This window comes from Leucoraja erinacea, chromosome 31 (genome assembly GCF_028641065.1).
Source record: "Leucoraja erinacea ecotype New England chromosome 31, Leri_hhj_1, whole genome shotgun sequence".
In the NCBI taxonomy this organism is placed as follows: Eukaryota; Metazoa; Chordata; class Chondrichthyes; order Rajiformes; family Rajidae; genus Leucoraja; species Leucoraja erinaceus.
The window spans coordinates 13846478-13870893 of NC_073407.1; the positions used below are offsets into that span (position 1 = coordinate 13846478).

General features: G+C 43.2%; 1 protein-coding gene across 2 annotated transcripts in view; it reads left to right on the forward strand.

Moving 5' to 3' along the window:
* Positions 1-24416, forward strand: part of LOC129711949 (rab-like protein 6) — a 43451-nt gene that overhangs the window by 12899 nt on the left and 6136 nt on the right. For both annotated transcript variants that reach the window (XM_055660002.1, XM_055660003.1), the window contains exons 4-11: positions 240-292; positions 3066-3160; positions 5008-5148; positions 9706-9811; positions 16014-16117; positions 19175-19515; positions 20819-20966; positions 23776-23952. In XM_055660002.1, coding sequence (XP_055515977.1) covers positions 240-292; positions 3066-3160; positions 5008-5148; positions 9706-9811; positions 16014-16117; positions 19175-19515; positions 20819-20966; positions 23776-23952 — 1165 coding nt within the window. The remainder of the gene's footprint in view (positions 1-239; positions 293-3065; positions 3161-5007; positions 5149-9705; positions 9812-16013; positions 16118-19174; positions 19516-20818; positions 20967-23775; positions 23953-24416) is intronic.

A 24416-nucleotide genomic window follows, 5' to 3' on the forward strand; every position in this document is an offset into this window, starting at 1 on the left:
ACAGGAAACTTGGGGATTAAATGCAACGTAATTTAACGCAAGGATATAATGGAAAGAAACTGGAATAGATGGAAAAGGAGACCCGTGATTGTTGCTTTGTTTACGGAAGCTACCAGGTGGTTCCTCTTCTTCATCATTCATCTCTCCCCATTGGTACTGGGGTGGTGTACAGTTTGCTTGGTTACTTAGAAGGGAATCGGGATTTGCAATTAACGAACCACTTGTTGTCCTTTGTTCAGGGAAAAGCCGGAGAAAAGGGGATGGCCTGAAACTGGAGAATGACCCACAAGAGGTAATACTTGATTTATTGGGCGTTGTACTGGAGTCTGACACCGACATTGATTGTGGGTAGTATGTCGTAGAGTTGCTTTTTGTAATGTTTTGCAGCTGTTGTTTCAGCATCGACTTCTTGTCACCCTCGTGCAATACATAATAATCTGGCTACATTTATGTGAGTTGGTCATGTCAACATATCAAGCTGCAATTTGTTTAGCTATTGGTAGCTCTAAAGCCCAGCTCTTTACCTCCCAGCCCTTAAGCTTCAATTTGTCCTGCCTCCCTACTTCCCAAACTGCAAAAAATATTGCTGTTTACACATTAGTAATTCCAAGTATTGTATAGAAATGTAATTAGACTCTGACTTAAGAATGGACTTGAATGACATCTCAAAATCACAAGGGACACAACACATTCCATAGGCTGGAATCTGGAACAGAAAATCAGCTGCTGGAGGAATTTGGTGGATCGAGCAACATCTGTGGAAGCAAAGGGATGGTTGATGTCTCGAGCCGAGACTCCCCATCAGGACAGGGATCGCACTTAGTCCCAAATCTTCCTGCACATAGTAGGGAAGGTAGTTGGTCACATTACAATCTTTCCTCCGTAGTTCCGTTCCTAGGAAGTGAAGCTCTGCACAACGGCACTCTTTTACCGAACAGAGTGCAGTTGCTATGGGAGGTGTGACTGGTTCTTTAGTCCACAACGGGGAATACGACCAGCTATCATTTGGAGGTCGCTGTAGGTAATGTCATCTACAGTGCAAAATCTTCACATAGTAAGTTGCCCTGCTATATTGTAACTCTTTACTAATGTTCTTAAATTACCATGAGTGCATAGTTTACAGATATTAGTCGCTGAGGTTCCAGGTGCACATGCATTTCTGAAGCGTCATGTGCATCCTTTGCATGCCTGTACACTTCAGTTCTGTTCTGGTAACTGTTCATTGTATTGCATCAGAACTGAAGTTCAAAAACAATAATTTAGTTAATGACTGTAGTGATCCAAGTTCGTAAATTGATACGATGACACCCTATACCATCTGTCCATAAAGCTTCAATAATTAATAACTACTGCTGATAATGTCAGTCTCCGGCTGTGCAGTTGGTTTATCTTCACATAAGATGGCTGCCTTTTCATTTAATGAGTTTTTAATAGTGATTTGCCTTTATGTTACTAGTGTGGAGATTGGGTCTCCAAGCCTCAAGCACCCTTCCCAATGATGAACACACTGAACAAATAACACTTGATCTGAGTGTTTGCTTGGAGTGTTGGGATATAGACAGAACTCAGCACACTTGAACCAGTATGATTCCTGTGTATCTAAAATACTGAATCTGCATCCTGCTTTCAAATGATCTCCAGCTGCCCTTCAGGAAGTTTTGAATCCCAGTCTCAACGTAAGTACTGTTCCATCAAGGACCGTGCTCGAGCTGAGACTGGAAGTAGAAGCTTCCACAGTGCATCTGTAGATCATTTGAAAGCAGGGTGCAGGTCTAGTGCTAGTTGAGGGGTGCTTCAGTGTGATCACCCTGCTTTACTCATGCTCAGAGAAGGACAGAAGGAACAGCTGTTTATATTTAAAACATCAGGAATACTTGCCTCCAGATCCTGTCACTGTCCAAATAGCTACGCCAACATCAATAAAGCCATTAAGTAAATTCTGCAGATAGAGCAGCATCGGAAGCCTGGGCGAGGTTGATCTGTTTAGCTCCACCTCCAGTAAACAATCATCCATGATTAATTGTACAAACAGGCTTGGCCGGAACTGATACCATAAATAAATTACAATAAACCTCTCTGGAGGGAAAAAAAATACAGGCAAAATAAATTAAACGGCAGGAAGTTCTTCATTTCAACTTTTTATTTCAAGCGGTAGACCTGACCTGACAAACCTTTCTCAACAGAATGGATTTTTTTGATCGGTCTGTATGGATGATCTAAGATAGTCCGATAACATTTTTAGCCATCTCCAAATATCAGTTCATGTGGGAAGCGAGTTCTCTGTTTTACATTTGCCTTTATTTACTCAAGCAAGGTAAATGAGCTCTAACCCATTCTCGAATATCATGATCTTTGACTGAATATCTCTGCAGTGTAGAAAGTCATGTTTATCATGGCGGCAAGTCACTGTGCTGATCTCTGCTTCTCCAAGATGCTGATGGCCCATTACAGATTTCTTTGTAGGAAGGAACTGCAGATAATGATTTATACCGAAGATAGACACAAAATGCTGGAGTAACTCAGCGGATGAGGCAGTATCTCTGGAGAAAAGGAATAGGTGACGATTTGGGTCGGACTGGAGAAAAGGAATAGGTGACATTATTCCTTTTCTCCAGAGATGCTGCCTGACCTGCTGAGTTACTCTGTCTATCGTCAGATTTCTTTCTTGGTGAGATGTCGTGAACAGAGACAGGGGAGGTATTGCACCTTCAACTACTGTGTTAATTAATTAACTATTAACCCCTTCTACATGTTTAAGTACTTGAGATCAAGATGCAAAGTTTGTTTCTGTTCTTAATCATCACCCTCTACACCTCATCCCAGCAGTTCAACTAGGATTAATGCCATTCATCACCTTTTTGTAAGGTTCCCACATCATAACTTGATGGGCTGAAGGATCTGTTTCTGTGCTGTCACTGTTCGTTTGTGAGGTGCAGTGCCAAACACTGTTCCCAGACCTCTGAAAGGCCACCAGTTTATTTTGTGCTCTGGGTCAAGTTTGGATCTCCATGCAGCCAAAAATGTTTGCTTTTAATGAGAAATAATTATCCTCCGTATTCTTTTAGAAATCTGATGCAGAGATGGCTCTGGATGCAGAATTCCTTGATGTCTACAAGAACTGTAACGGTGTTATAATGATGTTTGACATCACCAAGCAATGGTAAGACTATTTCAGTACATTGCCCCCATTGTATGTGATTCTGCAAGCTTTCTGCTCTAACACCGACTCTACTAACTTCCAGAATTTAAACCAAAGTTGTAGTTTTAAAATGCGAGTGATGAAAAGGGAATTGATTATGACGAGCTGTCTTTTACAGATTCCCCTGTGGTATATGGCCAGACCAGACCATCCTTATTGCCCTTAGAGATGGGTTGCTCTTTGAACTGTTGTGGAAATAATCACCTTGCAATGCTGAGGCAGGATTTTACCTGTGGGGTTGAAGGAGTGGGGATATAGTTCCAACACTGGATGGTGTGTGATTAATAATAAAAGATGCAGATGGCAGTGTCCCCATGTACTTGATGGCCATGACCTCTGTGGAAGTGTCTGCTTGTTATTGGGAGTTTCTCTTCAACGTTTGGTGAGTTCCTGCGGTACATCTTGTACACAACTGCAACCTTGGTGCCTCAGTTATAGAGGGCCTAAATGTTCAGGGGTATGGTTGGTGCTCTTCAGTTTAGTGATCCAGGCCAAAATGGTCTTGGGTTTCAGGAATGAGGCGACTCGATCTCTCAAACTGTCCCTGCCATTCAACTCTCATCTCTACTTCCATGACAGTTCCCCATACCTCTCGGTTTTCTAATACTACAGAATATGATCTACTTAATTAAATATTCCCATTGACTTAGCCTCCACAACCCTTCGAGGTGGAGAATTCCAGAGATTCACCACCCTCTGCAATAATACAGTGACTTGTACATCGTAAGTAGTGGAAGAATTTGGGAGTTGAGAAGTAGCTCAGTTGCCACAAAATATTTGGTTTCTGATCACTTTTGGCGACGCTTACATTGCAGCTGGTCGGTTCTCTGGTGATCCCAGGACGTTAATGCTGGGGATTTGATGATTGTAAATGCGTTTAATGTTAAGGTGAATTAGATAGAATTTTGATTTTTGGAAATCCCCACCTCCCGAATTGCCCCAAAGATATAGAGCTCTGCGTGTGTCTGGTGGTAACTCGGAGCCCCTCTTGTGGATGCCCCTCGCACTCAGTGTTTTTCCTTTTCCATTGTTGGCTCAGTGGGACAACTGGTGCATACCTTTGCTTGTTGTTTAGTTGATTATTATCATATGTACCAAAGTACAGTGAAAAGCATTTGTTTGCATACGATGCAGTCAAAGAAAAGACTATATAAGATTGCAATCAAGATGTCCACAGTGCACAATTAAAGGATACATCATTTACTGAAAGATAAAGTCTGATTGAAGATAGTTCAAATGTCCCTAATGGGGTAGATGGAGGGTCAGGACTGCACTCTAGCTGATGCGAGGACAGTTCAGTTGCCTGCTGCCAGCTGGGGTAGAAATTATCCCTGAATCTGGAGGTATGCACTTTCAGACTTTTGTACCTCTTGCCTCTTGAGAGAGGGGAGAAGACAGTGACCAGGATGAGACTGGTCCTTGATTATGCTGAAGGCCTTGCCGAGGCAGCGTGAAGTGTAGATGGAGTCAATGAAAAAGAGGTTGGTTTGAGTGATGATCTGGGCTACATCTGTGACATTCTGCAATTTCTTGCGGTTTTTGGATGGAGTTGTTCCCAAACCAGGCAGTGATTTTCTCCTTTTGTTTTTCTTTTGCTTTTTTCATTATCTTGGGTGTTTGTAAAGTGTTCAGTACCATCTGCAATTGAATCAATGTCTAATGTCATTCATATTGAATATATTTTCTACTTTGGTCTACTAATACCCAAACACTGTATCCCCTACTCTAAACTCCATCTAAAGTTGAATAAAATTATGTACTCAAAAGTGCAGAAGATGTATTTATTGATTGCTTCCTTCTTTCTGCAGGACCTTCAGTTATATCATGAAAGAACTTCCCAAAGTGCCTGACCATATTCCAGTATGTATCCTTGGGAACCACCGTGACATGGGAGAGCATCGGGTCATCCTTCCTGATGATGTCAAGGATTTAATTCAAAGCTTTAACAGGTATAGCAAATTACAGCAGCAGCATTTCCACTGGGAAAGCTCGGGCTTCCTTTGAAGTTGGTTGATCATTGGGAAGCAGGATGGGTGTTCTCAGATTGTGAAGAAAGTCAGAAGGAATCTTTTGCCATTTTACATGTCCTTTACCTGATTTTCTCTCCTCCTTGTGCTTTTTTATGGAAGGCCAGGAGGTGAGGGTGGCCAATGCAATTAGTAGTGCATCGATGTATGGCTGCATGGCCACCAGAACAATTAGGATTAGTTAATGATTGTTCTGATCCTGTGAGCGGCAGTGGGGCAGAGGTAAATTTAGTTTTGATGCAGGGCCAAGGGCGAAGGAAGTAGTGGGATTATTTTGGATTTGATCTGGTTCTATAGAGAGAGCGGGGCAATGGGATTAGTTTAGGAATACAGCAAGGCTCCAGTGCCACTGTTGGATTAGTTGGGATTGATCCAAGTCTGCGTGAAGTGAATGTGCAAGCATTAATTTAGGCCGAACTCAAGCTATTAATTTAGGTTGAACTTAAGCCTGGGCAGACATGAGCAATAGGATTAGTTTAGAAATAATGCAAGGATAAAGGGAGAGAGCAAAATTATGGAATTAGTTGGAAGTGATTCTAGTTAATCACTTAGAGGTCCATACTGAAGCATGGTGCTAATGGAATTTGTTTTAGATTGCTATAGTAGTAAGTTTCCTACTATCTACTTTATCCATGGCTCCCTCAGCTTCCTCCACTTGGCTGCAAGGAAAACGGCTTTTGAAGCCACAGTTCCACGTGGAATCTTTAGCTTCTACGTGGAAATTCGGGGCAAATACTTAGTCATTATCATATTGTTGTTTATGGGAGCTTGCTATCTGGCAGTTTTCCCACAGATTAGCTGTGACTACATATCAAAGTTGTGCATCAGCTGTAATATCCTGAAGTTGAGTGGATGTGCAGACTTAATTAGAGCTTACTCTTGACGTTACACACACTGTCCTTCTTTTCTAAATCACTCTACATTAAAAGACGGTTCTAGAAATGCATGGTAGTTCAGTTGGTATTTGTCAGATGTGACGTGTGATTTTAGTTCAGGTGTGAATCACTGTCTTTTTATCCCCCCCCCTCAATATGTATGCATTTGCTCCACGAGCTGATGCATCAATAGAGTTAATACCAGGAAACCAGCTTTGGCCAGAATTTCCACATGCACATTGCCCCGGTTCCAACTGTGCTGCCAACTCTTTTGAGCCTTGAGCCAGAGCTTTAACCTCTGGAGGCTGGGCAGTTGTCATTGTTGAGTTTGTCTGTGGGAATTGTGAGCTGCCTGCCTGCTGCTGCTCAGCACATTGTTACACTGCCTCTCTCTGCTCCTGGCAACCACAAGGGGCCGAATTGTGAGCCCTGCTTGTCTCCAGAAATCCCCCGTCTGTGGGCATTTAGTGAACAAAGGAAATATTTGCACTGTTCTCCCAGGCTGAGAAACTGCATTGCAGAACAAGGATCCCAGTTTGCTATGGAGATATGATCATCTGTTATGCTGGCGAGAGTGCAGGGCAGTGTTCCATCTGTATGTTTTGCAGTGCTATTGTAAACTGCTTCAATTCCCAGAAGTACTTGTCACAGTCTATTTCTGTCTGATGTGACGCGTGATTTTAGTTTGTGATGACAGTTTAAAGGTTTAAAGGTTAGATAAATCCACAATAACCTGATTTCCATTACACAGCATCTCTGCTGCTGTTGCAGTTTTAACCCTTGGATGAATGTCCTACTAATACAGCAATCTCCTGTAAAAACAACAATATGATAATGGCCAAGTGTGGACAGCAAATATCATTGTTGAGACCATGCACCATGTTCAGAAAAGGCCTGGTATCCTTGTCTCTACTTTCTTGTTGGTACTTTCATGTTTGTGACTCCTGTTCTCTTCCCTTTCCCCCCTAAACTTCCTGACTGTTTGCAAATTTTGGATCAAGATCTATCAAGATCCATCGTTACTGATTGTAAAATCCTCTCTTCCTCCCAATGATAAATCTGTGGCAGTCATTGTGCAATCATAGATACCTAGGCAATAGGTGCAGGAGTAGGCCATTCACCCCTTCGAGCCAGCACCGCCATTTAATGTGATCATGGTTGATCATCCACAATCAGTACCCTGTTCCTGCCTTCTCCCCATACCCCTTGATTCCGCTCGCCCTAAGAGCTCTATCTAACTCTTTTTTGAATGCATCTAGTGATTCGGGCTCCACTGCCTTCTGAGGCAGAGAATTCCACAAATTCATAACTCTCTGTGTGAAAAAGTTTTTCCTCATCTCAGTTCTAAATGGTCTACCCCTTATTCTTAAAATGTGGCCCCTGGTTCTGGACCACAACATCGGGAACATGTTTCCTGCATCTAGCATGTCCAATCTCTTAATTATTTTATGTGTTTCTATAAGATTCCCTCTCGTCCTTCTAAATTCCAGTGAAAACAAGCTCAGTCACTCCATTCTTTCATCATATGACAGTCCCGCCATCCCGGGAATTAACCTCGTGAACCAATGCTTAGGGGACCAAAACTGCACATAATACTCCAGGTGTGGTCTCATCAGGGCCCTGTACAACTGCAGAAGGACCTCTTTGCTCCTATATTCGATTCCTTTTGTTATAAAGGCCAACATGCCATTAGCTTTCTTCTGTTGTACCTGTATGCTTACTTTCAGTGACTGATGTGCAAGGACAACCAGGTTTTGTTGTACTTCCCTTTTTCCTGACCTGACACCTTCCCGTTTTTGCCTCCAAAGTGGATAATCTCACATTTATCCACATTATACTGCACCTGCCATGCATCTGCCCACTCAACCAACCTGCCCAAGTCACTCTGCACTCTCAAAGCATCCTCTTCACAGTTCACACTGCCGCCCAATTTGTGTCATCTGCAAATTTTCTAATGTTGCTTTTAATTCCTTCATCTAAATCATTAATGTATATTGCAAATAGCTGCGGTCCCAGCACCGAGCCCTGCGGCACTCCACTAGTCACTGCCTGCCATTCTGAAAGGGACCTGTTACCCCTTACTCTTTGTTTTCTCTCTGCCAAACAATTTTCTATCCATGTCAATACCCTACCACCTATACCATGTGCTCTAATTTTGCCCACTAATCTCCTGTGTGGGACCTTATCAAAAGCTTTCTGAAAGTCCAGGTACACTACTTCCACTGGCTCTCCCTTGACCATTTTACTTGTTACATCCTCAAAAAATTCCAGAAGATTTGTCGAGCATGATTCCCCCTTTGTAAATTCATGTTGACTTGGACTGATCCTGCTACTGCTATCCAAATGCACCGCTATTACATCTTTGATAATCGACTCCAGCATCTTCCCCACCACCGATGTCAGACTAAATAGTCTACAACTCCCTGCTTTCTCTCTTCCTCCTTTCTTGAAAAGTAGGATAAGATTAGCTACCCTCCAATCCACAGAAACTGATCCAGAATCTACAGAACATTGGAAAATTGGTACTGGAATGCTGTGTTTGTCCAGTATTTGGAGGCAGTTGTTGACGATTGGCGCCTCTTAAGTAGACAGTAACTTGAGCCTTCAGGACTTGAACCTGCTGTGTAGGCTAACGTGCATGAATAATTATTATTGGTGATTGGAGGTGCTGTCATTAAAATGCAAGCATTCAACTAAGGATAAACAAATAACCTGTTGGAAGAATTCAGCAGGTCAAACAACATCTGTGGGTGGAAATCACTTGCCACTGCAAATGTTGTTCGAACTGTTGAGTTCCTTCAGTAGATCATTTGTATGTAGTCTTGTGTTTCCACCAACATAGGTTTTACACCCCAAGGCAAATCCTTAGCAGAATACTATTAGATGAAGAGGAGGTGTTCTCCAGTCTTTCTGACCAAAGCTTCGTCTTCAAATATCAGAAGAAACTGAGCACGCTGGTTTAGAGTGAATTAGGAGGTAACTAAGTGCTTGAGATTGGTGTCTTGTTTGATATGGGAGATGTAAATCTAGTGGGAAGAGACTTGCCGTTTGCAAGCACCTTTCAAAACTTCAGGATGCCCCAAAGCTCCTTGCAGCCAAAGGAGACAAAAATGCTGGAGAAACTCAGCGGGTGAGGCAGCATCTATGGAGCAAAGGAAATAGGCGATGTTTTGGGTCGAGAGCCTTCTACAGACTGAACATTTTGATTTTGCAGCATTTGCAGTTCCTTCTTAAATATGCAGCCAAGGGAAGTACTTTTTGACCTGTTGTCACTGTTGTGATAAAGAAGATATAAACCAAATGTTTCTGCCCATAGTGTGGTAACTTGCTATAGCATATTGGTAGTTGAGGCAGATAGTAATAAGGGAATGAGAAACTGGATTATAATATGAGGGGGAATAGGAATGGAATATATTTGCTAATAATGTGGAAGCAAGCTCATGTAGTGCATCATCTACGGGTGAGTTCTGCTGACTTCTGATTATCACTCCATGCAATTTGATGTAATTGTTAGTACAACCTGCTGTGTCACTGAGAATCACACCAGTCAATCTAATCAGTATTTATTTCTCCCAATTAATGTTGCCTTTTCTTTGATCATTAGGTTACCCAGATCTTCATATATTCAATATGCAGAGTCTTCGATGCGGAATGGTTTCGGGTTGAAGTACTTGCACAAATTTTTCAATATTCCCTTTCTTCAGTTGCAGGTAAGCTGCTCTGACCAGGCTTTGAATTTTCTATTACAGCTGCAATGTATTTCTCTCTACATATGTATTGTACACGTTCTTCTTAATTATTTTTTTTAAAGCATCATTAAAGGCATTAAAATGCCAAATCGTTGAAACTTCTTGGTTGTTTAAGTTCTCTCTACCCATTGTTCCAGGTTGATGCAAAATGGACAGTATGTGGCTAGACAGGGCTCTTGTCTTGGCATTTCATCATTTAGGCAGGGTGACAGTGGGTGAGGCAATAGGAGGTCCCAAGGAAAGAACGACAAAAGTTGGGGATAGGGAGAAGATAATTTGGTTTTAAATGCAAGTAATTTTAAATCTTGGTAAGTGATGTAAATTCAATGTTAAGATAAATGTGTTATGCAAAGATAATATTGGATTTGATATTCAATCAATTAAACATTCATAAAAATCTAGGGCTTGGAAACTATCTTTGAGTTAATGGAATTAAGTGATTGAGGCGTTGCATTTACTGCCCTTATTCTTCTTGGTGGTAGTCCTCAAGTTTGGGGGTTGCTGTTGAGGTAGTCTTGGCAAATAACTTCAGTCTAGGAAGGTGAATGGTTTCTAGAAAAGCATGAAAGATGGATAAGACCCCAGGGCCTGAAGGAAACGTTCCACGCTACTGAGAGAAGCAAGGGATAAAATTGCCAGGGCCTTGACCGATGTTTGTATCCTCTTCAGCCTTGGGCGAGGTGCCAAAAGACTGAAGAATAGGTGATGTTGAGCCTTTGTTTCAGAAGTGAAACAGGGACAAACCAGGAACTAATAGGCAGGAGAGCCTTACGTCAGTGGTCGGGAAATAATTGGAGAAGAATCTTGGGGGCAGTATGTACTCGCATTTGAAAAAGCATAGAACTATTAGAGATGGGCTATGTGAGAAAAAGACGAAGATGATTGATGAGGGTAGGACAGTGGACGTTGGCCACATGGACATTGGTAAACAATTTGACAAAGTCTCTCATGGTAGGCTGCTCCAGAGTATTAATTCACATGGAATCCACCATGAGTTGGTAAATTGGATCCAAAGGTGTCTGGGGAATAAGAGACTGATGGTAGTGGAGCCATCATTAACTGTCGACTACTTCCTGAAATAGCTCAACACTTCAGTAGCAAGAGGTGAAGGGTCATAAATGTGAGATTAGCCAGTGACATTCACACCCATGAATAAATAAAGGAGAGAATGCAGAGTTAACTTTGATTGTCACAAGCTTCTAAAGGTGAATTACATTATATGTATACCAAGCAAGTCATTAGTAAACTACCATAAAATGTAATTTCTTCAAGAGGGGTGTTTTACTGACATGTCTAAGACCAATGGTGTTCTGCAAGGATCTGTGCAGAGAACATGAACATTGGAGTTGTAAAATGATAGAGCAGCACATAAATCAGTTAAAAGTGTGGGCAGAGAAATGGCAGATGGAGTTTAATCCAGATAAATGTGATGTTACACTTTGGGAAGCCAACTATAAGAGGAAAATATAGTAAATGACAACACCCTTAGGAACATTGATGCACCGAGGGATTTTGGGCTACAAATTCATAGCTTGCTGAAAGATGCAACACAAGGGGAAACAGTGGCAAAGAAGGTGTATAGCATACTCGCCTTCGTTGGTCAGGGTATTGAGTATGAAAAATTACGTGCCCAATTATTTGTGAACTGGGCCCACCTAGATACATGGCCGAATGCCAGGGTAGATGCTAGTATAGTGTAGAAAGGAACTGCTGGTTTAAATCGAAGATCGACACAAAAAGCTGGAGTAATTCCGGGTCAGACAGCATCTCTGGAGAAAAGGAATAGGCGACTTTTCGGGTCAAGACCCTTCTTCAGACTGAGAGTCAGGGGAAAGGGAAATTAGAGATATAGACAGTGATATAGAGTGATACAGAACAAATGAATGAAAGATATATGCAAAAAAGTAACAATGATAAAGGAAACGGGCCGTTGTTAGCTGAGGGCAAGGTGAAAATGAGTTACGGACAATGAGACTCAAGCCAACTTTGAAGCTAGTACGACCGGGTGGGGAGGGATGGAGAGAGAGGGGATGCAAGGGTTACTTGAATGTTAGAGAAATCAATATTCATACCGCTGGATTGTAAACTGCCCAAGCAAAATATGAGGTGCTGTTCCTCCAAATTGCTTGGCCTCACTCTGACAATGGAGGAGGCCTAGGACAAAAAGGTTAGTGTGGGAAGGGGAATGCTAAATACTTGAATTCCCCTTTCCTGAATTTGAAACCCGACACAATCCTATCGAGTTCACTCAGACTGTTTGTATAATCTGTGCATGGTTGGTTTGAAAATATATAATCAAGCAATTGATGATTTCTAAGTCTTCATGTGGTATAAACTTAAAGTTTGAAGTTGTGATGTCGATGTCGGGGAATGTAGTACAGAAGCAACCTGACAGTAGCTCATTCATGAGGCAGATCAATTGCACTGTATCAGCTGAGCCAGTGTTCTGTCCCAATGGCCGCTACGACACCGTTTCCAGTGGGTGTTTTACATTGGAAGCAGATCCAGGAATCTTAGCTGATTTAAAAAAAATAAAAATAAAAAAAAATTTCCTTCCCATTCAATGGCCATTCAAATATCTTCTGGGTCAGTGGTGCAAAATGTTGAACTTTTGTCAAAGGAGAATTTGACTTTTAGTTTAAGGCTATGTCAGTAAACGCAGTAAGTCCATTTTAATTTTAGATGCGAGCGGTATCACATGTCGTTAGTATTGTGTATAATGTTCCATAGTTCTGATAAACACTGCTGCGGATCATTGTGCTTTGGGCTATAGTGATGGCTAATAAAAGCCCATGCTTTTGTTCATTGTTCCCACAAGCCCAATGCAGCAGTGCTGTTTGTGAAAGAAAAAAACAATATTTTCTAAGTTAAGGGCTGTGGGAACAAGCAGAGTAGATTCTTAAATCCTGGTTTTCTTCCCCTTATGATTAATATCAGATTTAGCTGCCATTTACACCGAATGATTGGCCAAAATAGTTTGTATTTGTTTAGTTTAAAGATACAGCATGGAAACAAACCCTTTGGCACCATCCAATATGACCTGCTGACAACGGCCGCACGTCATCACTTGATAATGCACAATATAACCTTGCCCTTGTGTAATGAACACAGCAACATATTCGCAGAACTGTCATTTGCATTGTAAGACCAATCATTACGTAAAAGCATGATGAACTCAAGATACTGAAGGAGATCATGGCCACGTGCAGCAAGGCTGTGAAATAATGTGCAAGCTGCACTTTAGTGGGCTCTTGCTCATCAAAAGAAAATCCAGCTACTTCCCATTTCTGATTCTATCTGTCTATTCCATACAGTACTATTGTTGCTGAACCTCCCTCCACCCATCTTCCCACCACAACTATTAATTTCCTGGTGTCATCATTGGTTATGAAAACGTTATGAGCATATGACGTAGTAGCCTGTGGAGAATAACTCACCTCCTGATACCTAAAGGCTTTTCACCATGTTCAAGGCATGTCGGCAGTGCGATGGAATGCTCTGTACTTGCCTGGATAGGTGCAGCTACAGTCATTTTCAAGAGGCTCATTGTAACCCAGGGCTAAGCAACCCCCTTGGCACCCATTTTAGTCTGTGTCATAGAGAGAGAGAAAGTGTAGAAACAGGGTTTTTGCTCACTGTTTCCACACCAACCATCCTAACCAACCATTTACACTAATCCTACATTAATCCGGTTTTTTTCATTCTCATTAACTCCCATCAGATTCCACTGCTCTATACATAGTCAGGGAAATTTTACAGAGACCGTTAACCAACTGACCAACATGTCTTTAGGAAGTGGGGGAAAACGAGTACCCAGAGGAAACTCTGTATAAACCCACATGGTCACAGGGAAAATGTGCAAACTCTACACAGACTGTAGGACTGATGCAAATCTGGGTCTCTGGAACTGTGAGGAAACCGCTTCAAGAGCTCTGTCTTTTGTGTAATCTTTAAAATGTTATTGCTGCTAACTGAAGAGTCTTCAGCAGGCAGGGAGAAGGGATAGGAGACTAAATATTTCAGACTGATATGAGAAGATTTCTTTACTCTTAAGATTGTACACCTTTTCAGACCTCTAACCAGAGAACTGCAGATGTGCAGATGATCAGTATATTGGAGAATGCTGGATTTAGCCATGGGGGAATCAAAAGATTTTGGGATGGATCGGGGAAAAATGCACATGGTTTACTTTGATCTTATAAAATGATGGCAGACTCCAGAGAAAGTCTGATTTTTTTCTTGGTATACGCCCATTAATATTTGGAATTTCTGTCTGTTTTACTGTAACCTGACGGGTTCAGGTTCTCTATGCGCCACCTAAATTATGTAAAACTTATTTCTTGTTGAGTGTGGGTATTAAATGAATGCAAATAAGAGATGGTCTTTCCCATTCTTTTATTGATCTCTCTGTCTGACCCTCGCTGTTCCTTGAATATAGTGGCACTAACGCGGAATTTATCCATTTAAAATGATTTAACAGTCCAATAGTTTTAAGTATTTTTTTAATTCATATTTTCTGGGTTGAATGGCAGTGAGATGGCAGAGTTTGTGACTGGACTTCCACAGATCCCCACTAGTCTATCCTTCGCAGGAGATAACCGAGAGAGGCGGGTAAAGTCTGAGTTAGAACAAAGAATTCTAACTCGGTATTTCGGTAACTCGGTAATTCTAAACTCGGTAACCTGGGCATCGACCCCTCCCTCTGCAACTGGATACTGGACTTTCTAACCAACAGACCCCAGTCTGTGAGGTTAGACAAGCACACCTCTTCAACCCTCACCCTGAACACCAGCGTTCCTCAGGGCTGTGTGCTGAGCCCCCTCCTCTACTCCCTCTTCACCTATGACTGCACACCTGTACATGGTACTAACACCATCATCAAGTATGCAGATGATACAACGGTGATTGGCCTCATCAGCAACAACGATGAGCTGGCCTACAGGGAGGAGGTCCAGCACTTAGCAGCATGGTGCGCTGACAACAACCTAGCCCTTAACTCCAAGAAGACCAAGGAGCTCATTGTAGACTTCAGGAAGTCCAGAGGCGGCACGCACACCCCCATCCACATTAACGGGACGGAGGTGGAACGTGTTTCTAGCTTCAGGTTCCTGGGAGTCAACATCTCCGATGACCTCTCTTGGACCCACAATACCTCTACTCTGATCAAGAAGGCTCATCAGCGTCTCTTCTTCCTGAGGAGACTGAAGAAGGTCCATCTGTCTCCTCAGATCCTGGTGAACTTCTACCGCTGCACCATCGAGAGCATCCTTACCAACTGCATCACAGTATGGTATGGCAACTGCTCTGTCTCCGACCGGAAGGCATTGCAGAGAGTGGTGAAAAATTGCCCAACGCATCACCGGTTCCACGCTCCCCTCCATTGAGTCTGTCCAAGCAAGCGCTGTCTGCGGAGGGCGCTCAGCATCGCCAAGGACTGCTCTCACCCCAACCATGGACTGTTTACCCTCCTACCATCCGGGAGGCACTACAGGTCTCTCCGTTGCCGAACCAGCAGGTCAAGGAACAGCTTCTTTCCGGTGGCTGTCACTCTACTAAACAACGTACCTCGGTGACTGCCAATCACCACCCCCCCCCCCCCCCCCCCGAACACTTATTATTTTTTTATTCAAATCGTTTGCTATGTCGCTCTTCAAGGGAGATGCTAAATGCATTTCGTTGTCTCTGTGTCTCTGTACTGTACACTGACAATGACAATTAAAATTGAATCTGAATCTGAATCTGAATTGAGGCATCATCTGTGGAAAGAGAAACTGCTCATATTTAAGGACTGAGAAAGAGCCCATTAGCAATGTTTTAATTTTTATATTGGTGTACAATGATGAAATCTGGAGCATTGAATGATAATTTGTGTTGGTTCTGGTGTGTAGTTGAGTGGATGTCTTGTGTCCTGATTGTTGACTGGCCATAAGACATGGGAGCTGAAATAGGCCATTTGACCTATCAAGTCTGCTCTGGAATTCGATCGTGACGGATCTATTTTTCCTCCTCAACTATATTCTCCTGCCTTCTTCCCATAACCTTGCGTCCTTAAGAAAAGCCTATCAATCTCCGCTTTAAAAATACACAATGTCTTGGTCAACACGACCGTCTGTGGCAATGAATTCCACAGATTCAACACCCTCTTGGTCTTTTTTTCCTTCAGAGAGAGACGTTGCTGAGGCAATTGGAGACCAATCAGCTGGACATTGATGCCACATTGGAAGAACTCTCCGTACAGCATGAGACTGAGGACCAAAACTATGATCTGTAGGTATAAATTCAGCTTTGTTTTTGTCAGCTGTTAGTGGATGAATTCTATTTGAATTAGCTCATGGATATGTTCTGAATGTGGTGTTATGCTGTGGCATTCTTTTTTTTTTCTCCATAAAATATGCGTAAAATAAAAATTTGCATAAAAATGGAAAATTTAGCTGAAGCTATGAAGTGAATATGATGTCTCCAAGAAAGAATTTGTATTTATAAAATGTCCCCGTGTGTTCACAGTGATGCAATGATTTGAAGTATCCTGCTTGGTACTTTAAAAAAAAAAATCTTCCTCAGTAAGGTTCCCTAAATATTAACTGGTAAGATGGTGACAGACAAGTTACGAGGGTGTTTGTTCGTGTCAGTGCCCAGTGTCGGGGAATCTTCTATCTCCACCCCAGAGTGTGACTGGGACCTTCCATTCAGCACACTTTTAAAAAATGGGTGTCTTTGACAGTGTATCTTTCCTCCAGTGTGCAATGAAGAAGCAACTGGAATTGTGTGCTCAAGAGGTTGAACTGTGTTATGCCTGAAGCAAGCTTATTACCACCAAACAAAGCTGACATTTGTACAGGTCAAGTCAGACTGATCTAGTACTGGACCTTTGATCTAACTGAATTTGTAAATCCCTATCTGCCCATGGCTTGGTTATGCCCCTGTCCCACTTAGGAAACCTGAACGGAAACCTCTGGAGACTTTGCGCCCCACCCAAGGTTCCCGGAGGTTGCCGGAGGTTGCAGGTGGTTGCCGGAGGTTGCAGGTGGTTGCCGGAGGTTGCAGGTAGTGGAAGCAGGTAGGGAGACTGACAAAAACCTCCGGGAACCGCAGGGAAACCTTGGGTGGGGCGTAGTGTCTCCAGAGGTTTCCCTTCAGGTTTCCTAAGTGGGACAGGGGCATTAGACAACATGAATAGCAGATAAATGTCCACAAAGTCAATCAGCGAAAGACAGCTTACTTCAAAATATTCTTATTTATCAGAGGAGAAATTGGACGACGACCCAGGTGTGCTCTAGGTATTTAATTGGAATCTGATGCCAGTATTTGCCAGATTGTCTCTGATGTTCCATGGCATTGGTCAGCAGTCAGTCCCAGAGTCGGGATATATCTCCAGCACCCCACCCGCACTAGAACATGTCAGGGTATATATCACCAACAAACAATCCTCACCCGACTGTAACTGGTGTTTATCTCCAACGCCCCATCCTTGGTAGACTATAACTGGGGCATATCTCCAACACCCCACTGAGGTGCATCACCAACACCCCATCATCACATGACCATGACTGGTATAAAACCTAACACCCATGAATAACCTAACCACATCACCTACACCCCATCAAACGTGTATAAACTTTGAGAGGTACATAACCCCATGTTTTCCTTGGACATGCTATAGGAATGAAATACCTCCAGGCTATCCGGTGTGGACAGGACTTAATGGGGAATGGTTCAGGAGCATCAGGGCAGGCTGGTTCTTGGGAAGGAGATGGAGTTGATGCACTGGCACGTTGTGGTGATCAGTGTGATGTGCTCAATGGAGTTTTCTTGGCCTTGATGCCCGTTTTTAATGCCCATAATGAACCGTAGCTGGCGGTTGGTCATGATGAGTGGGATAACACTATCCTTGGATGAGAGCCACAAATGGTGTCAGATCAGTTATGATCTGTAAGAGAAGACTCGTGTCCCTGATATTGAATCTGTAGTGCCTGGGCTCTAATTTATTTATTTAAAGCTATTGTAATGTGGGATGAGTTGCTGCACAAGAGATCAGTTTTCCTTTGTCTGGCCACCTTGCAGCAAGAGAAACAGTTCCAGTGTGGGGACGCCTGGATTCACAACGTGCAGTGCACCCTTGCAAAGGTTTTTAACTACAGTGTCTACCACCCCCTTCTCTAATCCTCCCCGTCCCCTCGACGGCAACCTGTTGATATAATTCTGTAATCAGCTCAGTAAGGAGACCAACCTGGATTTTGATTAGGAGTTGGGAGCGACTGGAAAGGCGATCCTCATCACATGCTAAATTGTAACTCTGTCTTGACGCCGGTTGTGTGATTGACCAGGTGGGTGGAATCGTCAGAAGTCAGTTCATTGTTTTGACAAACCGCTCGGGTTTTTGAACATTTTCTGCAAATGTAGCAGGCTCAAAACTGTGAATTTCTGACTTGTCTTTCAGTGTTGTGTTTGGAATCCTGGCTTGGCAGATTTTGATATTGATTATAATTATCCTCTATTTCGATCTGTGTCAATTAATTCCCTCCAAAGCTTGCATGACTATTGAGGGTTCAAGATAAGAAGCGTGTCTGCCTATGACCCATTGTGTAAGAGAAATTTGTTACTCTGAGGGTGAGACCATTTGCTTACAACAGATATTGATGAAGCAGTCTCCTCAGATTGCTGGAACCGGGTGTGGGATTTGAGTGCTCAAAGTCATCCTGATAAAGATTCCCAACATGATGAAAGAATAAAATCCTTCTCATCTCGGTCTTAAATGGGTGATGCTGTATTTTGCCCCTCCTGTGTCCATACCTCATAATAATAGGCACATCTACTTATGTGACAGGTGATGCATCCTTGCGTAAGGTACCTCCATGACTGTATCAAGGAAGGATGGCCAGCAAGTGGTTTATATAAATTTGTCAAAAACCTCGCAAAGACACTTCGTGTTGAGCTGCCTTTAATAAAATCTGACAATGTGCACTTTAACCACATGTGATTTTTTTCTATTACAAATCTCAAATTGTGTAGTACAGAGGCAAATAAATAAATGATGGGTCTTTGTCCCAAATATTATGGAGGACATGGTATAAAACCAACAGGGTGCTCTTGCCTTGATTTTGTAGTTGTCAATATGATGGCGTGGTAGTACATTAGCTGTTCATTCAGTCAGAAATGCTTTGTAATTATGCATTATGTTTTTAGGAATCCATAAGATAGATGCTCTAATATAGACAAGCAAGTTCCAACATGGAATGCCCAAAGACACTTGCCTTCCAGGTTGATGAGCCTTCTCCACAGGTGCTGCCCCACCAACATTTTCTGTGTTTGGTTTTTGTTTTCCAGATTTCTTGAGCTGATGGATAATAAGAATCGGAACTTCAATTCGCCCATGGCAGGCAATGAGCAAAGCCCATCATCGGGGTCACAGTCACCTGTGGTGCCACCAAGCTCGGCTTCCACCACCAACTCCAGCCCAGGGACTCCTCAGCCTTCTGTCCAAGCACCACCCACTCCGTCAATGTCCCCTCTCCCTCCATCTGTGTCCCCCACCGCTGAGCCATCTGTGCTGGTCAGTGCCCCGTCTCCCGCCAGCACCCAGGCTGCGCCCATGGTTCAGAAACGCAGCTTCATGTCCCGACTCTTTGGATCCTCCTTCGCGCCTGACACTCCAGCCACTCAGCCTGGTAAGGACTGAACCAATGCCAGGAATAAACAATGTTCAATGTTCAATGAGTCTGAAGAAGGGTTTCAACCCCAAACCTTGCCTATTTACTTCGCTCCATAGATGCTGCTGCACCCGCTGAGTTTCTCCAGCATTTTTGTGTACCTTCAATGTTCAATGATAGTTGGAACAAAAACCACCTTCAGATGGGGTGCAGGAGGCATCAAGGGCCAGGTATTCCAGAAGCAAAGCAGGCAGGAGTTCTTCTGCTGTCAGTGGAGAACTTCCTATAGTCAGTGGTTACAGGGGACCATTTGGGATTCTGTTGCTATGGAGAATCAAGAGAAGTGCACTCGACGGGTAGAATGAGCTAAGATAAGGGGAATTCTGGAAGAGCGAATATAGTGGGGATTATAACAGGGAATAGGCTGGATGCTCCCATTTTCCATATTAGTGCAGGTAGAAAAGTGGTAGAGTGAGGACATCAATTGTCAATCTCCTCATTCTTTATTTAGGATGTTCATGTTGTAAGCCTGGTGGCCCACTAAATGAGTTTTCCAAGTTCTGTCATTGAACAGTTAATTGCCACCCAATTTATCCATATAATCTTAAAGCAAAGTACTTTAGAATCTGTATGTCTGAAATAATAATTGAAATATTGGTAGGTTGGATGGCAACTGTGGAGAGAGAATCATTAATGATATTTTTTTTAAATCAATCTTCCTTTGGTTTTAATCAATTGTTGTTTTCCTAACTGTTCAAAATTGCATCCCCCAAGGCCTCAGTGGCCGCTGCTTCCTTCTTACTCTTATTTTACACAAGTAAGCAATGTGTGAACATTGCAGTTTGAATGTTTGCTTCATTGATCCCAGACTGTAAATTCAATGTCTTAGTTCTTTCTTTTGTAACATCTGATGGAATTGGTACCTCCTTGTCTGTCTTATCAGCAACAAATTGTCTCTGGTTTGGCAGAAGGTCCAAAAACTTGAATGCGCAAACCACCATATTCTTTCTCGTTGTTGTCCGGTCTCTTGAACTGACCTCTCGTATGCCAGGGATGAATTTCCCAATCGTCCAATCTATTTCAATGCAGCCTTTGCCTTTGCACTTCTTCTGTAGCTGTAGCACTATATTCTGTACTTTGTTAAATTTGTCTTTGCACTCCCTGATCTCGTGTATGGTATGGTTGGCCTCGATAGCAAACAAAACAAAGTTTTTCTCTGCATCTCAGAACACCTGACAGTAATAAATCAATGAATGGTCCTCTGTTCCCCAATGCTTGTCTCTCAATTTCCTTGCCCATGTTCTCTCCCCTTCCTATACAGATGCTGTAACTCCGGTGTCCCCTGAGGAAGATGGCAAGACACAATGTGTTGATGATTTTGTCCCTGATGAGGGATTGGACAAGAACTTCTTGGATGATCTGCCATCTCAAAAGCAGAGGCTAAATGTGGCAGGGCAGGGGAGTGACAGGTAGGACACCTTCACACCCACTGTTCGTTTCAAAACCTACCAAGGGGCCTTGAACCGAGGACGACAACTCTCAGATTTCATCATGAATGTCGGCCTTGAATCTCGTTTAATGATTTACTGTTCACAATTTCATGATGATCTAAAGAAATGAAATGTTGACGATGAATTCCGTAAGCAGCATTCAATGGGATTGCTATTACACTTGTGGTTAAAGGCAGAGATGGTTGTTAATGGAAAGTGGGGGTACAGATGAGGAAGGTTTGTGCAGGAACTGGTGCTTATGGTAAGTGGGATTAGCACCATGTGAGACAGTGGTTCTTTTTATCCGTGTTTGGGATCTGGGTGTTGCTACCAAGGGCAACATTTAACCAATGTCGAGCTGCCTCCTTGAACTACCTGGTGTAGATGCTCCCACAATGTCGTTGGGGTAAGACTTCAGGGTTACAATCTTGCAACGTTGAAAGAACAATAATATATTTCCAAGTTAGGTTACTGTGTGACTTGGAGTGGTTTTAAAATGAATGTGATTAGTACTAGACAGGAGATGGCATTATTGCCGAGTGGAATTGGGACTATGGAGGAATTAAATGGGATTAGCATTGCACAAAAGGTGGTATTGGGAGTCGGATTAGCACCAGTCAGGGAGTGTTGTTTGTGAAGACTGGGATTCACACTGTGTAGGAGGATGAGTTAACACTGGATCTAAGGGACTGGGAGTGATGAGTGCGAGGTACTTTGGCAGTAAAGTGTTTGTATTGTCCATGGGAGATGATAGATTCTTTGTAAATCTAGTCTGTCTCTTTATTTTTTACAGGGTGGGGACAGGAGGAAGAGGCTGTTAGTGGTGAGTAGAATACACCTTGTGCAGGATGGGCACAGGTGCAGTTAGTGGGTTTGGTGTTACACAGGATGAGCACAAAGTAGGCTAGTGTTGGTGGTGAATGGATCAATGTCCCGCTTGGTGAAGTCGGGGGGGGGGGGGGGGGGCAGTATTAGTGATGGGGTCATTGCAGTGTAGAGGAGGGGGTGAAGTATTGATGAAAGGAGCAGCGTAAATGCAATTCTAATAGAATGTGTGGTGGAGATAGTAATGGTCAGAGTGACCGTAAGAGGAGCAGAAAGATCACTTTCCCACTCACCCTCAACTCCCCTTTAGACCAGAGAGGCTTTCTCAACGTATTATGGTCCATCTTGCACAAGACATGCAGAGAAAATATTCCTCCGGTTGCAGTCTTCAAGATTCTAGACTACCCAGAAAGGGAAACGTTGCATCTGCCTTGTTAAGTGATATTAGACTCTTGCACTTTCAACACGTTCACTTCTCATCGTTCTAAATTCCTGGGGCCATAGACCCAACTTGCCTATTAGTTCCTCTTGACAGCATCGTCGCCTTCATCTACTCAGTAATATAGATTGAAAATAGCTGAAGCTGCAGCATGATCTCTGAAGCCCCTCACAAATGCAGTGTATCATTATTTGCAAGGGGCTGAGGATTGAATCAGCATTAGCTGGGCAAATGTCCCATAAATGATCTCATTTAATAAATGAATAACAATCAATCACATGTTTATTGGATCAAGGGATCCAGGGTTCGTTGACTGAGGTAAAAGATCTGCCAGAATCTTATTGAATGGTGGAGCAGGCATGATGGGCTGAATGGCATTTCCTGCTTATCGCTTGATTCATTACCTGGGCAATTGAAACTTTGCCAGTGGAAATGTCCAACACCCTCCTGACCCAGGGTTTGCAGCCCAACTTGTTAGGGTACTCTGCGCCTGCCCTAAGGCATTGCTTCAGGCTGCCCTACTGGCCATGTACAGCAGAAACTCGGTGTGTGCTGACACTTGGTATTTACATGCTGGGTTCTGTCCATCTTCAATGGCAGCTGCTCTCAAAGGTGGCCGTTAAGGTCAGGCGATGTTTCTTTCCTTTTGTCTATGTGTGGGGCCCTTTGTGGTTCTCCATGAAAAGTGGAAGCCGATTCAGGTGATTGCAACAGCTATGCGACTGGGAAAGGATTCATCACATTGACCAAGCGTCTATTTTCATGGTCTTATTTCTGGCGAAGAATTATGTGCACTTATCATTTACAGGTCATTGCAGTCTGTGTCGCTTCTTAAGAGCTTGGTGGTCACCGAGCAGGAAGTGAAGGAGCTTAGAGAGATCAAAGGAACGGAAGGACTATTATAAAACCAGGTTATGGTGTCTGGACATAGGAGACTTGACTGTGGTGCAGTAACTGTGAAAAAGATGCAGATCATTCAGGTCTGTGGAATGTGATGGTCACGGGGAAAGGACTAGATTCCTACGTCAGTCTGTGTGCATCCCTTGTGGCTAAAGGGATCAGGGGGTATGGAGGGAAGGCAGGTACAGGATACTGAGTTGGATGATCAGCCATGATCATATTGAATGGCGGTGCAGGCTCGAAGGGCCGAATGGCCTACTCCTGCACCTAATTTCTATGGTTCTATGAGTGAGGTGGCATCTGAGGAGGTATATGGGACAGGAGAACCTTGTGAAGGGTTTACGAATGAGGTGAAGTAAATTGGCAGCCTCACAGTGATGACCACGAAGTGATTGGAGTCTTTGGAAAGACAAATATGGTGGGGCTTGCACAGGGGACATGGGGCATAGGTGGGAGGTCACAGGCACTGATGTGCTTAGTTAGCACAAGCCCATCAGAGACTACTGTGTGGAGGGTGTGGTCATGTGCAGAGTGCCGGGAACACATGTGATGTGCCTGCTTTGTGATGCAAATGGTTGACCAGCTGTATTATCCACTGACCCTGCCCGTCTTTCTCTGCTGCAGTGAGGGAGAGAGGCAGGGCAATCCCATGGTCGCTGGCTTCCAGGATGATTTGGATTTTGATGACCAGGTGCTACAGAAGCCCAGTGTGAAATCGCACGTTCCCAGTAAAGATATAACCCTGTCCAGTGACGAAGATGAAAATGCAAAAGTCGCCAGGAATATGGATCCATTAAAAAGGTCAGTACTTCATTACTGGGGAATGGAAGGAAATATACAATGCTAAGGTTGGAGTCACAGCTTCTTACATAGAGATAACCAGTGGGTTGACACAAAAGTGGGTGGTTTTGTCGATAGTGAGGATGATTGTCACAAATTGCAACAGGATCTTGATCGGTTGGGCAGATGGGCTGAGAAATGGTTGATGGAATTTAATACAGAAAAATGTGGGGTGTTGCATTTTAGGAGCACTAAGATGGGCAGGACGTGCATGGTAAACGGTAGGGCTCTGGGGAGTGTTGAGGAGCAGAGGGATATAGGAGTACAGGTACATAGTTTGTTGAAGGTGGCATCACAGGTAGATAGGGTGGTCAAAAAGGCATCGGCCAGAGCATTGAGATAAGATATGCAGTTGTATGAGGTTGGTGAGGCCGCATTAAAGTATTGTGCTCAGTTTTGGGCATCGTATACTAGGAAAGATGTTG